Source organism: Leptodactylus fuscus, chromosome 3, assembly GCF_031893055.1.
Source record: "Leptodactylus fuscus isolate aLepFus1 chromosome 3, aLepFus1.hap2, whole genome shotgun sequence".
Classification (NCBI taxonomy): Eukaryota; Metazoa; Chordata; class Amphibia; order Anura; family Leptodactylidae; genus Leptodactylus; species Leptodactylus fuscus.
The window spans coordinates 194,864,886-194,882,186 of record NC_134267.1 but is presented as its reverse complement, the minus strand read 5'-3'; the positions used below and the strand labels follow the sequence as shown (position 1 = coordinate 194,882,186).

The 17,301-nt window shown below is 45.0% G+C and overlaps 1 protein-coding gene across 1 annotated transcript; it reads right to left on the bottom strand.

Moving 5' to 3' along the window:
* Positions 1-3,983: 3,983 nt before the first annotated feature.
* Positions 3,984-12,252, bottom strand: LOC142196787 (transcription cofactor HES-6-like). Its single transcript, XM_075266765.1, has 4 exons — positions 12,083-12,252; positions 8,174-8,269; positions 4,990-5,068; positions 3,984-4,615 (listed from the first exon to the last, which is right to left on the bottom strand). The coding sequence occupies exons 1-4, from the start codon at positions 12,137-12,139 to the stop codon at positions 4,299-4,301; spliced, it is 549 nt and encodes a 182-aa protein (XP_075122866.1). The 5' UTR covers positions 12,140-12,252; the 3' UTR covers positions 3,984-4,298.
* Positions 12,253-17,301: the final 5,049 nt, after the last annotated feature.

Below are 17,301 nucleotides of genomic sequence, written 5' to 3'. Positions count from 1 at the left end.
GTTTTCCCGAACCGGTATCCCTAAAGAGATCCTGACGGATCAAGGTACCCCCTTTATGTCCAAAGTTACAAAGGAAATGTGTAAGCTCCTGGGTATTAAGCACTTGAGAACCTCTGTCTACCACCCCCAGCGGGCCTAGTTGAGAGTTTTAATAAGACCCTTAAAGGAATGTTGAAAAGGGTGGTTAGCAAGGATGGTAAGGACTGGGATTGTTTGCTGCCATATTTAATGTTTGCCATCAGAGAGGTACCCCAGTCCTCCACCGGATTCTCTCCCTTCGAGCTAGTGTATGGAAGACATCCAAGGGGTCTATTGGATATTGCTAGGGAAACTTGGGAACAGGAACCCACTCCCTACCGTAGCGTTATAGAACACATAACCCAAATGCAAGACCGAATTACCGCAGTAATGCCCATCGTAAAGGAGCACATGGAGCATGCTCAGTTGGCACAAAGCCGTGTTTATAACAGAAAGGCTCAGCTCAGATCCTTTAACCCAGGTGACCGGGTATTAGTGCTCGTGCCCACCATAGAGAGTAAATTCCTAGCCAAATGGCAAGGTCTATATGAGATAATTGAAAAAGTGGGAAATGTAAACTACAAGGTCTTCCAACCAGGCAGGAGGAAACCTGAACAGATCTACCGTGTGAATCTGATAAAACCCTGGAAAGAGAGGGAATTCTGGTCGGCTCTAAGTACCCCTAGAGAGATTGCCACTAAAGGCAGAGGTGCAATTGGTAATCATTGTCCTGATGTACAGATAGCGGTGACTCTGTCTAAGGTACAGGCACAAGAGACAAAGGAACTAGTACAGAGAAACACTGATGTATTTTCAGAGACCCCTGGGCGTACTAATCTAATCGAGCACGACATTGTAACCGAGCCGCAGGTACGAACCAGACTGATGCCTCAGATGTAGGGTTAGGGGCAGTCCTTTCACAGGTGATTGAAGGTAAGGAACATCCAGTCACATACCTGAGTCGAAAGCTCACTCCTGCAGAGAAAAGTTACAGTATTGTAGAAAGGGAGTGTTTGGCCATCAAATGGGCTCTGGAGTCCCTACGGTATTATTTGCTGGGCCGACAGTTTCGGTTGATTACGGACCACTCCCCTCTCACATGGATGTCTCAGGCTAAAGAAAGAAATGCCCGGGTTACGAGATGGTTCCTTACCTTACAAAATTTTAAATTTAAGGTCGAACACCGATCCGGGAAATTACAGGGGAATGCAGATGCTTTGTCCAGGACACATTGTATGGTGGCGAAAGGTGTTCGCCCCGTATAGGTTCGAACAAAGGGGGAGGGTATGTAAGAAAGTGACAGGAAAAGTCCTGGAAGGACGCTATATCTCCCCTAGAGTCCTCTCATATGTGTGGTGAGTGAGGGCTTCAATAGCTGTAGCAAGGCATTTGTCAGTTAACTCTTCTCATCCCACTGCAGGAAGGAGCTTGTGTGCACAGGTGGGAACAGTTAGGCCTAATCACAGCCCTATAAAGCCTCTCCAGACTTCTGTCCTGGGCAGTTCCTGGGGGAGAGTGGTGGAGCCAGGTCCTGTCCAGCCAAACTGAAAACTGGTGAGACCAGTGGGTGCTCCACAGCTTGTATTTCTTATTGATTTGTTTTGTCCGTGTGGTTGAAGCAAGCCACACGTATAGACAGATTGCTTCTGTGTAGTTAGTCGCCTAGCCGGGCAGGTATTTGTGTTTCTGTTTTTGCCTGAAGTAAAGGCCTGTTTATTTTTGTTTGCCAACACCTTTAAACCTTTTTGCAAAATAAACACACAGGGCTAAAACCCTGTTCAAACTGATTTTGGTGTCTGTCTCTGACTGTCTGGGTCCGCTGCTGCTACCGCTGAGCTTACCTCCCCCACAAGGGGGACAGCAGCCCGGGCGATTTTTTTTTTTTTTTTTTTTTTTTTTTTTTTTTTTTTCTCTTTTACTTTTTTTCTTTGAACCAGCGCAAGGAAAGCTGCCGCTCTCCTTGCGCTGGTTCAGACGTCTACGTATCAGTGTAGGCGGCTTGATGACTGCCGAGAGAAGAGGATCACAGAGGCAGCGGGTGCAGCAGTGAGATCGGTAGGTATAATAACATTTCTTTTTGTTTTATAATAGTCCGCTACCTGCTGGAGTATCTCCAGCAGGTAGCGGCCTATTTACCAACCTCCCCGGACCTGTTCACTGCTGCCCCAGCCGCGGAGGCTGGCAGTGAACAGGCCCGGGCCAGGCCGCGATCCCACTGCCGCTATTATTATACTCGGGGGGTCTTTTCAGACCCCCGAGTATAATAATCGGAGCCCCAGGGGAGGTGAGGGAACATATTAAACAGTGTAACTTACCTCTCTGGGATGTGATGTTAATCCTAGCAGGCTTCATCACGTGGTCTGGGATATTACCATATAGGCCCAAAGCCTGCTTAGGATTAAAGTGGACCTTTCATGGGTTTGGGCAAAGGCAGTTTTATATACTAATGGAAAGCCGACATTGCACTGAATTCAGCACACTGTCGGCTTTCACAATCTGTGCCCCGGGTGAAGAGCTAGCAGTGCCGTTACCGTAGCTCTTCACAGTCAGAAGGGCATTTGACAGTCTGTCAGGAACGTCCTTCTTCTCAGCAGCGCCTATAGCGCTGTGCTGTGTGAGTGGGGAGGAACGCCCCCTCCCCACTGATAATACTCATCTATGGACGAGCACTGTGAGCAGAAGGAGGGGGCATTCCTACCAGCTGAGACGGACGATCCAAAGATGAACAACACCCCCCCCCCCCCGGACTCAATTGGGGGGGGGGGGGTGCGTCTTTCGATTGTCCGCCTCAGGCAGCAGAGAAGCTGGAGGGATCCTATCATTAAAACTTAATTGTTTTCTCACTACCACGTAGGAATAGCCTTAAGAAAGGGTATTCGTCTCCTATCTGAAGATGTCTTCGCCGTTCGGTATATAATCCAGTTTTCGTCTGTATGTAAATGAGTTTATTCGCAGCACAGGGGGCGGGGTCCAGCGCTCAAACAGCACTGGGGGCATCCCCAATGCTGTGAGAGAACTCTCCAGCGCCACCTCCATCTTCTTCAGGAACGGGTCTTCTTCCGGCGGTGGCTTCAAACTTCTAGACAATACTATGTAAGCAGCCATTTTCTTGTGGCCGGCGGGCATGCGCAGTCGCCTTTGTTTGAAGCCACCCCCGGAAGAAGACACAAAGAAGACCCGTTCCTGAAGAAGATGGAGGCAGTGCTGGAGAGTTCTCTCACAGCATTGGGGATGCTTCCAGTGCTGTTTGAGCACAGGGGCCCGCCCCTTGTGCTGTGATTTACATACCGACGAAAACCAGATTATATACCAAACGCTGGCCCAGAGAAGACATCTAAAGGTAGGAGACGAATAGCCTTTCTTAAAGGTATTCCGATGTGGTAGTGAGAAAAAATTAAGTTTTGATGATAGGATCCCTTTAATGGGGAAAAGGGGTTTTCTCTGGGTTTTTTTTTATTTTATTTATTTATGTATTTTTTACTTTGTAAAAACTATTTATTAATTTTATTTTTCCTTTTCTTTGTAGTCCTGTTAGGGTACTTTACCATTAGGGGGCTTGAACGCCTGTAAAATGCATTACAATACATGTGTATTGTAGCATACTGTGCCTATTACTGAATTGTAACAGGCGTTCTATTAGGACCTGCCTCTAGCAGGTCCTAATAGTAAGACTATGGTATCTGGTCCTATGTTAAGCCCCCGGACTGAACCTAGTAAGGAAACAGGTTTCCTGGCATAAAAGTGACCATATTTAGCTTTTTTCTAATGTAGATTCTACCTATATACGGTATATGATAACATTACATTTAAAGAAAAGAATATATGAATACATAAAATAAGACTGTAAAAACATTAAGAAAAACAAGTCACGATCTGATGAATATATTATAATTTATTCAGTAAAAGGAAGCTGTAAATTATCATGTGAATAGAAATGTTACATGTTCTGTAATAAATAGGGGGGAGAGAAGCCTTCTACAATGCAGGCTACAAACATGGGGCTCCAGCCAGAAGCACCTGGTCTTTAGTACACCTACTGGGGTATGCACCCCAACGTGTTAAAGCATATCTATAAGATACAAATACATATACTGTATGGAAGACAAGCTACAGCCAACAGGTTCACTCTCTGCTCCTATATCCAATGTAACTGCAGGGTATAAGTGAAATACACAATAAGGATGGATAAATATGCTAAGGAGAGAAGGAACAGTGAGTCTGCCTATGGCGTTACCCAGTCTGCACTATAAGGCCCCTTTAACTAAGGTGGCATGACATGGTTACCAGGGTCTCCACATCTGCAGTGAGCCCATAAGTGGGCAATGCTTCTGGAGTACATTAACTTCTGGTTTTATGTCAGCATCAGATTTCAGAGTGGGTGGTGGAGTCCTCCCAAGACCTTCCTCAATCATAAAGGGTAACTCAGATTTTGCATCCATGGCCTTAGGGAGTGACTTAAGCAGATGATTGAGAAGCCGAGCACCAAGGGCTTGATCCATCCAGTTGCAGTTTAGAAGCAGATTGTGGAGCTCGTGCATACACTGAATGTATCCTGTGCTGAACCTCTGCTGGCCATCTACAGTCTGAGTGGTCTCACCTAAGAGAAAGAAAGGATGTCACAAGGGGAAATACAAACATTTACCACCTTAAAGAGGTTGTCCCATAATAAGGGGCTGGTCAATGGTCCTTCAAGTGTTAACCAATATTTGCCACCCACGGGTAAATGGTTTTTCATGTTTGGCCGTCCTATACCAATATACACGGTCACTTCTCCATGTAATATCTGAACGTTGGCCTATACCACTTGTAGAAACCAAGAAATGCATGACAGGCAACCACATAAAAGGACTTCAGTTACTCACTCAGACATTTGTCTTAAGATACTGCTTTTATGTCTAGCAAGAACTATATGGGTGTAACATAGACCAAAGATATGAATGAATGCATCTTCAAGACTGTAGAATTCCTCACCTGTGGTTCTGTTTCTCTGAATATTTTCCAGATGTCTTACTGTCATCTCCAGGATATCCGCTTTCTCCAGCTTGGACTGCTAAAGAGAGGAAAGATAGTACTGTTATTTGGGTTGGATGTATACTCGTACACAACCCAGATGGCAAAGTGAAAAATATACAAAAGCTTTAGACAGGATTTCAAGAAGGGAAAAAATTGGTGGCATTATCTCAGAGTCTTGTTCCGGTGCTGACTGGGTTCCCGAGAGTCTTTACTCCCTAGTTCCATCTTGAAACACTATGCATTGAGACAGGGCAAGGATGTAGAAATCAATGGAGACCCAAGCAGTGTTGAAACTCTAGAGGCAGGGAATTGGTGAGGTAGGTATTGGTTCACTTATTTATACTAAATCTGAGCCCCCTGACATCTATTTTTCCTCCTAGAACCCCCCCACCACCACCACCACCCGAAAAACAAAAATGAGAGGAAATGAATGTGTGTAGGCTTCTTCCTTTGCCTTGTTTCCACAGTGGCTCCCTTTTCCTCATCTCCCCCTGGCACCCGCCAACCCCCTTTTTTTCTACCCACTCCCTCATGTGCTCGCTTCTTTCTCCTACCCCGTGCCCCGTGTCCCCTTCCCCCCCAACCCCTTGCCCCCTTCCCCTGTGTTACCTACCCAGTGACCCCTTTCCCACCCCCCCACCCCCCCGTGTCACCTTTCCCCCCACCAACCTGTGCCCACGGCCTCACCAAACCCCGGGCTCCCCGTGCACTGATGTTACAGGGGTGCCTAAGAGGGCCCCCCTCCCGCGGCAAGCCATGTGCCCCCATTCCATCTGTGGGTGCTGTGGCGGCCCTGTCCCCATCCCCCTTCCAGGGGCACAATTTGTTTTTGAAGGAGCAAGAGGTAGCTTGAAAAAAGCTTTATTGAATGTAAACTGAAGGTAGTCTGAGAAGTAGATTCACAAAATTCTTTTGCTGATGCTGTCATCAAATTCCCATACCTATCTATTATCTGTATCCAGGGGGATAATGTGAAGGGGTGCAAAGGGTCTGGTCAATCCTGCCCTAGAGCCTTAGGTGACCTAGTATGAGGAGACCAGCAAAAAGCAACAATGTTGAGGGTCTGATAAGATTTTAAATTGGGGCACAGGAGCTTCATGTTACACCTCTGCCTGTACCCATGCCTCTTACCTGTTTCTGCAAAACATTGCAGAGCCAATACAAAATTGGATCCTCCAGGACCTTAGGCTGTGAGGGTGATGTCCTCAAAGGTCCCGGAAGCTGCACCAACTGCTTCTGATAACACTGGGGAAGGTAATTTGGGCATGGTGATAGGTGAGAGAGAGAGGGGAACTATGGGCAGTCTATAGAGATCAGATTATGTAAGAAGCCGAGAAGGAGCAGGGAACCAACTTTACAGAATCAGTAGGGCAGAAAAACAGGGGGTGGGACCTTGATGAATCGGAGGTCACATGCTAGTTCTCAATAGCAGGAAGCAGAGAGAGACCTCCTGTTTGCACAGCAACTCATGCTAGAAAAACAGGTCACAATTTGATAATGTGACTTATTGTAGAAGATGAAAAAAAAATAATAGCGAACAACTATTATTATTGAGGGGATGGCGTTTCAGACAATTTATTGAGTAAAAAAAAAATCATTGGGGTGTCTCTTTAAATATCTACAAATCTCCAATTCTTTTGTTGAGAATGAATGATCTGCTCACCTTTATACATCTATTTCAGAAGTACATGGTGTTAATTGTGAACTTAAAAGTGGCCATATACCTTAGATACTGCAGCTGTCATCTCCTTCTGCCCCCATATTTATGCAATAAATAAATAGTGTACAAGTATTCTCAGTAGGTATGCATCATCCCAGAGTATCACTGCTTCTTTTGTCTTTATTTTATGCCTCTGGCTATGTCATGTGTATGTATTGTATGTATGTGTTGGATGTAATTACATCTTCTTAATGTGTTTTTCCTTGGTTTACCCCATTGTTAGTCACCCTTTCACTTGGTACACCCCTGGCCAATCACAGGTCATTAAGGCGGGAGGAGTTTGGTGATTAGTTTCTGCACAACCATTAAAATTTGGTCATTTAGCAGTGAGTGCTGGTACTGTCACTCTCCAGCTCTACCATGTTCCAAACAGCCCCTGAGGGAGAGGATTTATACAGCCCAAGTTTTACCCGAGACGGCCCTGAGACAGGGACTATCAGCCTGTCTGCTGCACAGACTTCATGCCAAGAGGAGAGAAGGGGTCCCATTTGCCAGAAACTGTTTTCCAGGACCTGCCTCACAAGGTATCTGGGCCCATGGGACTTCTTTGCTGCCAGTCTTTCAGACCAATCTATTTGCTGACGCTAGGGCTATTGTTAAGTTGCTGGAGTGGAGAACAAGCCATCTACCTTCCATATGGTCTGGGCATCTCTCATCCCCAAGCCTGGGCGTACCTAATAGTCAGGAGACTACTTCGTGGATTGGGAAGCTGCACTGGTTCACCGTTTTACAGTTTGCTAAAGTAAAGTTATTCTGTTTCACTGCATCAATGCCTCCTGAGTCATTCCTGTTGTTACCATCAGGGCCATTCTGAACATGACTCAAGAAAATAGAGGTCCCCTCTCTAACTGGAATCACCCCGGGGAAACTGCTACCACCACCATCCAGTAGCATGCAGGCCGCCTTCATCAGTGTCCAACCTAGGAGGTGTGCTGGGGGGAGATCAGTTGAGGGCACTCGGCCTATCCAGTGACATAGTTTTTGCCACTACTACTCTCATCCTCCGGTTCCTTCTAATTCCAAACATTACTTCCAGCTTTCCAAACAGGTATAAATAGGAAATGAGTGGATGAGGACAACTCAAGGACTTAATAAGTGTGTTAGAGTCCATTCACACGATGTAACGCGCCATTGATTCTGACACGTAAACTCGTGTCAGAGTCAGCACTGCAAAACAGAATCCCATTGACTTCAAAGGGGTTCCGTTTAGCGCGCGTAACACATTGAAATCAATGGGAGGCTTTTTAACCCATTGATTTCAATGTGTTAAGCATGCTAAACGGAACCCATTGAAGTCAATGGGATTCTGTTTTGCAGTGTGACATGAGTTTACGTGTCAGAATCAATGGAGCATTACATTGTGTGAACGGGCCCTTAAAAGAAAATTTCCTTTGTATGCCATAGTATAAGCAAATTACTTACATCAAGATGGAACGCCCTGATCACAGTTTCTTTCAGTTGCTCCAGGCAGGAGTTAATTCGTTCTCTTCTCTTTCGCTCAATGAGCGGCTTTCTGAGCTACATAGAATGAAGAAAATGGATGACCACTCAGAGAATGAGGTCATACACTCCATCACACAGATATCCTATTCAAGGAACATCTTAAAGAGGACCTTTCACCTCCTGGGGCACATGCGGTTTTATACACCACTAGAAAGCCGACAATGCGTTGAATTCAGTGCACTATCGCCTTTCCTTTTCTGTGCCCCCACAATAGACGCTACTGTGAGGAAGGGTGTTCCTGACTGACTGTCAGAAACACCCTTCTGACAGTGAAGAGCTATGGTACTGGCACCAATAGTTCTTCACCAGGGGCACAGAACGGGAAAGCCGTTAGTGCGCTGAATTCAGCGCATTGTCAGCTTTCTAGCTGTGTATTAAACCGCAGGAGGTGAAAGGTCCTCTTTAAGCAAAAAGTTAGAGCAGTGCTGGTAGTTGCAGTTATACAGTAACTGGAGAGACACAGGTGGAAGACCACTGCTATAACGATTAAAGCAGCTCTATCATTGTAAATTGCCTCAGTGGTATTTGAATGAGCCCGTTTTTACTCATATGCTAATTAACTTCCAGCCAGCACAGGAAGTTCCCAGCAGCCTCCTCTCTGCTATTCTCTCCTATCTGTGTGTGCAAACAGGAAGTCATCATCATCAGCAGCAGCAGCCTATGCTGTATACACCCATAGGAAACAATAGCAAGGAGGGTGCACGATGGTGCACCAAGAGGCTAATTAGCATATGAATAAAAACAGACGTATTCAGAAACCACTGAGGCAATTTACATACTAAAGGTAGGTGTGGAATAGCCTTTTTAAAGGTTATGCAAAGATGTGATTAGTTAAAAATGACTTTTCCCAATGATAGAGCCGTTTTAAAGGGGCTTCTCGGGGTTATGATACTGATCTATCTATCCTCAGAATTGATCATCAATATGAGATCAGTGGGGATCTGATACCCAGGACCCTCATTGGTTAGCTGTGTGATGCTGAAGTATCACTCACCTAAGGGATTCTACCACTTCGACCAGATGTATGGCAGGAGAGCTGGGTGTCAGACCCCTAAGATCATCCCTGTGCTTTCTAGAGAGTTCCAAAAATCATTGGCAAACAGGTGTTCCGGGTAAGGAACTACACGGACCTCTGTGTCAGATAGTGCTGCATCACCTGCCAGTTACCAGATTGGTTGTGCCAGCCGTCATGTAGGATTTATGATGTCCAAAATGCAAATTACTGGTCCGATAGATTTGATACCCAATCTATTAACATTGGATGGTATAGAAACACTAGTGAATACATTGATTTATGTATCTAGCTTGATGCTGATGACATATCAAAGTGTAGTCATACATAAGTCAAGACATCGGGGCAAATTTATCATAGTGTTTATGCTACCTGTGACTCTTTCACTTTATAAAGACGTTATTAACAGTCTTTGTGACTTTACTTTTCTAGAAAAGAGGTGAGGTCTGATCCAGAATTGCTTTTACCCTACATTGATCTACGGTATAGGGGGTGAGGAGGAGAAGTAGTGACGCACAACTTGCATAGTGCAATAATATTAGAAAATCTCCCATTGTTTAAGTCCTATAAGAAAGAAGTGCTAATGATCTCAAGAAATGATCACTACAAGGCAGAGGATCTGGACACACCACGATCACCTGACATGTCATACAGGAGTCCAAAAGAGGAACCTTCTTTAAAGAGGACCTGTCACCAGCCCAATGCCATACATCATGTGATATATGGGTGCCATCACCCTGGCGTAAGCATTTGTTCTGTTTATACACATCCATTCAGCCATTCCAGAGATACAAGCCCTTTCAGTGTTGATGCAAATTAGGGTATACTAGCCAAGTGGGCGGTAACATTGTTTTTCTGGGGATGAGGTCTCTATGTTTTGTGTCAAGTAGTGTTACCATCCACTTGGCTAGTATACCCTGATCTGCATCAACACTAAAAGGACTTATATCTTTGGAATAGCTGAACAGATTTGAATAAATAAAACACCAAAATGCTCCGGGTTTCTGTTCCTACCAGATGATGTAGGTCTTTAGGCTTTTCAGACCTGCGACAAGTCCTCTTTAAAGGAACCCTATCATTGGATACCCTTTTTTTTGACTAACACGTAGGAATAGCCTTAAGAAAGGCTATTCTTCTCCTACCTTTAGATGTCTTCTCTGTACCGCTGTTCGGTTTTCTTCGGTTAGCGAAAGAGTTCTCTCGCAGCACTGGGGGCATCCCCAATGCTGCGAGAGAAATCTCCAGCACCGCCTCTATCTTCTTCTGGAACGCCCTCTCCATGTGTCTTCTTCCATCCTGGATTTCAATCTTCTAGGCATGTGCAGTCGGCTCTGCCATTGGGCCTCAGGCAGAGCCAACTGCGCATGCCTGCAGCCACTAGAAAATGGCCGCTTACACAGTAAGCTGTGTAAGCGGCCATTTTCTTGCAGATGCTTAAACATCTTGCGGCCGCAGGCATGCCCAGTCAGCTCTACCCGAGGCCTGATAGCAGAGCCGACTGCGCATGCCTAGAAGATTGAAACCCAGGACGGAAGAAGACAGAGGGAGAGGGCGTTCCAGAAGAAGATAGAGGCGGCGCTGGAGATTTCTCTTGCAGCATTGGGGACGGCCCCAGTGCTGTGAGAGAACTCATTTGCATACTGAAGAAAACCTGGATTTCTACTGAACGGTGGCATGCAGAAGACATCTAAAGGTAGGAGAAGAATAGCCTTTCTTAAGGCTATTCCTACGTGTTAGTCAGAAAAAAAGGGTATCCAAAGATAGGATCCCTTTAAACACTCAGAGCATGTCCCCATAATGGCTGCCCAAGTTAATTCTCCTATATAGATGTAGCAGTTAACCTGAACTTCTACATTAAACTGCTGCAGCGTAAAATCTTATCACAGAGATGAACAAAAACTATGAAAAATCATTGGAAAAACACTTTTGAATGGCTATTCATGTTTTTTTAATGTATTTTGTGATAAGATATCAGGTTGCAGCAGTTTGTAAGCATACCATTGGTCATATAAGTGCGCCAATACTGCAGCACCAGTCTCCGGGGTACCCATACTGGTTATATAATATATAGACCTAAATATTAGACCTATATCTAAACAATAGGAGTACCTATACAAAATGAAGTGTCACCCACTACAGTACAATACCTACCTGTGCCACCCTCACATGTCACCCCCTTCACTGACCTCCAGGACATAACATGTGGGCAGCTTCCCATGGCCTCTTTCCACAATTTTCTGCAAAGTATGGCAGAAATGGTATAATCCATTATAATATTGTACATTATAAAGCGATAGGCTTCAGATCTAGTCGTGCACCATATGGCCATATGTACTTTTAGTTAATAAGTTTAGTTACCAATAGTCCATACATGTCATATTGTGGCAAGCATTGCCGGTCTTCATATTCCGCCTATCCCTGCCAAGTCATACTGCCACCTGCTACAGCTGATTTCTGTAGAGTCGTCCCTTATTATGCTGTAAGTGAATACAACACAAAGCCATGCGGTGTTCACATGTAAGGCTTTTATACCCTGCCTGCTGCGACTCTCAAACACACAGACTCAACAAGCTGCTTTTGGCTGTGTGTGAACCTTGCCAATTGGCAATTAGGCAAAGGCAGGCTGTAAAGTAGAAATGAGTCCAGCTGCATGTGCCCCTGCTATGTGTATGTGAACAGTGACATACTGTGGTTTAAGTGGATGTGATAGCAGAATGTCCATATGTACAAGTGGTCGAGTAACACGTGAGAACGCCGAATGTCTGCAGTGTGCAAGGAGACGAAAGGATTAACCCTTCATAGAGTAGACGTCTTACCTTCCTTTCCTGTTTAGAATTGGATAGTTTGAGGGGATCCTTGGCTGCTGCAGACATGGCCACCTGCTAGTGCGGTCCAGCTTCCTAGTGTGATCCCTGCCTGAGATTGGCTCACCCCTTTTGCTGTATCTCAGTATTCGTGCCTCTCTAACCTCCCACCACTCCCTGTGTTTTCTATGTCTCTACAACAGTTTCCCGCTCTAGCATTATATACAGGCCTCTATTAGCATGTGAATAGCTCGCTCTTTTTCCTCTCTATTCAAGAATCCTAAGACCAGATGTCCAGATCAGGGTCTATTGTGAAGATAACACCATCCCCCCCAAAGCCCCCATGTCACAATGTAACCTTGTCAAAAGAATGCAACTTGTAGATAAACAGCATAAGAAGCCATTGGAATGGGGGGGGGGGGGGGGTTATGGCCAAATTCAGAGGCATATGTGCAAAGTGAAGTGTGACTTGTCAGAAAAATAGTACCAGATGGTATGGATAGTATAATACTCTGGACGGACATTTATAGCTTCCTGCTCAAAAACATATCAAAATCTAACTTTATTTCACTTCTCCATTGAGAACATATTAAGGGTTGTGCTACTGCTGGTTGCCTAGCAACTGCGTGACTTCCTGTCTGGTTGACCACCATTTGAGTACATGGAGTGAAAAAGGTCACACTACAATGTTATTACATTAAAATCCTTTTATACAAGTACAGGACGCATGGGTAATATTGATAGCAGGTTTGGGTCTAGGCACAAGGATGCCGGGAGGATGTGCCCAATTCATCCTATCTACAGGAGAAACCAAGACCCTCCCACTGTGTTTCCGTATTTTTGTACCATGCCACACTATTGCACTATTAGGTTCCCTTACTCCATGTTTTAACCCCTTCTATTTTATCTGATTTATGTCAGGCCAAGGACTTGAAAAATTAAAGGGGTATTCCAGCCTCAACCTGATTTTTCACCAGTATGTGATCTGTCATGGTCTGTCACCTGGACCCCATACAGATCAGCTGTCATAGCAGCTTCTAGGTGGTGGAAGCAGTTAATGGATGTGGAGTTTGCGCAGCACTGCCCCTATCCAAGTAGTAGGAATGGCGCAGCAGCCCCGTACACTACATAGTGGAGGTTCTGTGGAACTGCAATGTTGCTCATGGTACTTGAATAAGAGCGGTGCTGCACCCTCCGCCTGTCCAATAACAGCTTCTGGCACCAAGCGACTGCTTGATCAGCTTATATGTGCAGACCCTTACAAATATATTATAATAAGAGCTAATAAAAGAACATTATTGTGTAATGCTTAGATACTAGAAAATATTTTACAAAAGTGTTATGGAGGCCGGAGAGTGTAATGTAGAGTAAAAACAACGACGCTTACGCTATACAATGGTCAGTTATTGCATTCAGTACCATGGACAGTGACATCTACAACATGCGACTTCTAAGCAAAGTCTCTGGTTTGATGTCATTGACTTTTAGGTTTTATACAGAGCAGAAAGATTCCCCACATTTGGCCATTCTCAGTCTCTTCATGGTAGAAGCATACTTTAGTATCACATGCACTTGTCACTTAAGAACATGCAGAAGAGTTTTATTTTTATATTTTTGTTCAACATACAACATTTTTGGCTTACTTCTTCAAGCCAGACTCACACCCTGAATTCTGCTTTAGATTCCTTTCACAGGACCCTTCTATTTTGAGGACTATAAGAAATCTGACCTTGTATATCCTGGTATATTTCTGTTATTGATCTGTGAGTGATTTTTAGCATCACCTAGGAATGAATCTGTGAAAAATGGATGAACTAAGGACAGCAGAGATGACATCCGTGCGCTCTCCAGTTTTAGTCACACTGACATGGTCAGATTTATTAAAAAGGTCTAAAAGCAAAACTATCTTAGTTGCCCAGGCAGAAAACCCAGTATTAGTTTATCTGTCCCCAGTGGCGTAGCTAGGAATGGCGGGGCCCCATGGCAAACTTTTTTTTTGACATGCCCACCCCTCGATGGCGAATACACCATCCGACCCCCCGAAAACCCCCCACACACACATTCCTGTGCACAATATTATGCCCGATAGTGGCCCCTACACACTAATTTACCCCACAGTGGCCTCTGCACACAGTATTACGCCCCATAGTGGCACCTATTATTATGCCCCACTGTGGACATCCATGAACAATTATTATACTCTGGGGTCTTTTCGGACCCCAGAGTATAACAATGGGAGACCCGGGGGGATACCAACAGAAATTTACTGTTACTTACCTATCCCCGGCTCCACTGCACTCCGGGACGTCACATGACCCGGGACACAGGCCCCGGTCATGTTAAGTCAGGGATGTTACTGGGGCAGTTGGGGCAGATGGGCAAAGAAAATGTTGCGTAAAGGAGAACACTAGTTTACTGTGTAAGTTCGCATTCACTTCAATGGCAGTGCCGAAGGTAGCCAAATTACAGCACTATCTCCAGGTGTCCCATTGTAGTGAATGGGGGCACCAACCACCACCAGTCCCACGCATGTCCTACTCAGGTTGAATGTGGAGCTGGACAAAAGTCCTGCTGAGTTTACATTATGGACCAACCCCTTTAAAGTGCACCACTTTAGACCATACAGAGAAGTTCAAAAGCTGCAGCCATATAGTGGGATCTGACCTCCATCCAGAAGGAGCGGATCTGTGGACATTCCCAGAAAATGTGGTATAACGTACTCACCCCCACCTGGCAGAACCAGCAAAGAGAGGAGATGCTAATGTAAAGAGAACTGAGCAAGGTGGGGGTGTGGTACCAGTGCATAAGTAACTTATACCAGGTTTCCCAGAAAGTTACACATGTTGAGGTCTTGGCCACATGGGACCAAAAAATCTGGCATTACCCGGGTGATATCTGCCTTTCTAGAGCCCCCAGACCACCTGACCATATATTTATGAGAGAGGGGAACCCTTCCCTCCGGAGAATGCAGATGGGATGGCCAGTAATAATGCAAAAGATGTGGGACCACCGCCCCCCCCCATGGCGGTTACCATTCCAGATAAACTGGAAGATCGATTTTTGAAGGGAGCGCAGCTCTGATCGAGGGATCGCAACTGGAAGTGTTTCGAAGAAGTAGAGAAGTAGACGTAGAGAAGCTTTGGGAGGAGGGACATTTTGACAGCTGTAATGCGACCTATGAGGGAGGTGGTTGCAGATTTTGATGCATTTTTTTGAGCCAGAATCAAGATTTGTTTCAAAAGGAAGAGGAGAAATAGAGAAAGCTCTTATGCTTTTCCCTACTGTCTTCTTTGGCTCAAAAAATCCACAGCAAAAGCTGCAACAAAAAATAGCAGCTTTTCTGCAATGTGTGACCTAAACCTTAGGAATATTTATGAAGATATATACTGAACTGCATAGGGACTGTCCTAGACTTAGTTGGTGCTGATAATATAATAGCAACATTTTTCCCGTGTTGGGAGTGATCATTAAATGTTCCAAATACCACCATGAAGCCAAAAGAGATTCCAACAGATTGAATGTGAAACAGTAGTCAGGGTTGTTACGTCAGGGACATACATGACCATTGTTCACATTGGATTGCAAATATCTCCTGTAACAGTGAAGTGACTGGAAAATAATAACTGCAGGTCCATATTTGTCACATATGTTAATAGGCTGTGTTAGCCCACTAAGCAGACAGCTCATGCCCACTACTCGCCCTCAGCACCTGCCTTCTCTGCAGAACAATAACATACCCCTCACAAAAGTCTGTGGACAAGAGAGCTCAGATTTGGTTCTACCCTCCTCTCCTATAAGCGAGCGACAGCTGCCAAGCCTGACACCAGATGCTGAAGAGGGAATGCACAGAATCCTAAAAGGGAAAACTTGTTTCTTTCATCAGGGGCAGATGAATTATGCAGGAGCTGACACGGCAGATGCACAACATAGGGATACACAAGCTCATATCTATATATTTATGTATATATTAGATTACGGCTGACACTGGGATCACTGGTATACGTATAAGACTCCGGGGTATGGTAATGAGCCTGGCTGTATTCTGTCTGCATCAGCATCAGCATCAGCATCAACATCAGCATCAACATCAACATCAACATCAACACTGCCTCCACCTGCTTTCTGTAGTGGGGAAGAAGGGTGTACTGGCCAGATACTGCACTATACTTTTATCCTGTTACTAGATACCACTGTAGATTGGTTGTAGTCATCCTCATGAATACACCAGAATATTAAAGAAAATTCACTTGTACATTTAAGTGTTCCTTTTACTCTTTACTTACTTTTTTTTTTTTTACTTACTAAGCAGAAGGACACAAGTCCAGCCAACATGACGTTTGGGATGTCACACAAGTAGGCCTGAAGCCTTCCAGAGCCAGAAGAGGTGATTAATAGAGATGAGCGAACAGTGAAATGTACAAAGTTCGATTTGAGTAGCTGCTCAATACTCGACTGTTCGATCGAACATCGAACCCCATTATAGTCTATGGGGGAAAATACTCGTTTAGGGGGAAACCAATGTTTGACTCAGGAGGGTCACCAAGTCCACTATGACACCCCAGGAAATGATTCCAACACCCTGGAATGCAACTGGGAAAGCATGTCTGGGGGCATCTAACAAGCCCAAGTCACAGTTTTACCCCAATATCACAGCCTATCAACTACACACTTTCCACACTCAAAAAAACCATTATGAAAGTGGAAACATACCTGGAAACCTTTTTTTCTCTCCATTTGGATGGAGAGAAACCCAAATTTTACTCTAATGAAACCTTAACAAGCACCCCTTTAAATCACGTTGCCCATGACAACCAACAGATGGAATAGACAATGGGAAATCCAACAGTACCCACCTTTAGGTGACTTCAGCCTCTTACCAGCAGAGTTTTAGGCCCTTTAACTTAGTTGAGCCTTGCACCAGCAGTGTTTTTGGCCATTGGGGTTAATTGAGCCTCTAACCAGCAGATTTTGGTGAAATCAGGGTGGAGGGAGCCTAGAAGGATCAGAATTGTGCAACGCAGATGGTGGAGGAATATGAGGAGGAATTGTAGAGGTTGAGCGCAGACATGACAATTCATGTTGGGGAGCTTGACACTGGTGGGCACGAAAATGATGGGTCTATCCAGTGGCTGTTCATTCTGATGAAAGTCAGCCGCTCGGCACTCTCAGCTGACAGCCGGCTGCGCTTATCCGTGATGATACCACCGGCTGAGCTGAAAACCCTTTCAGAT

What these genes read in the sequence shown, in the direction of transcription:
- LOC142196787 (XM_075266765.1), bottom strand. Translation starts at nt 12,139, where the DNA reads ATGTCTGCAGCAGCCAAGGATCCCCTCAAACTATCCAATTCTAAACAG. An exon ending in TCAGGGCGTTCCATCTTGAT is followed by an intron (nt 5,069 to 8,173) that starts GTAAGTAATTTG and finishes TCCTCTCTTTAG; the next exon opens with CAGTCCAAGCTGGAGAAAGC. An exon ending in TCAGAGAAACAGAACCACAG is followed by an intron (nt 4,616 to 4,989) that starts GTGAGGAATTCT and finishes TCTTTCTCTTAG; the next exon opens with GTGAGACCACTCAGACTGTA.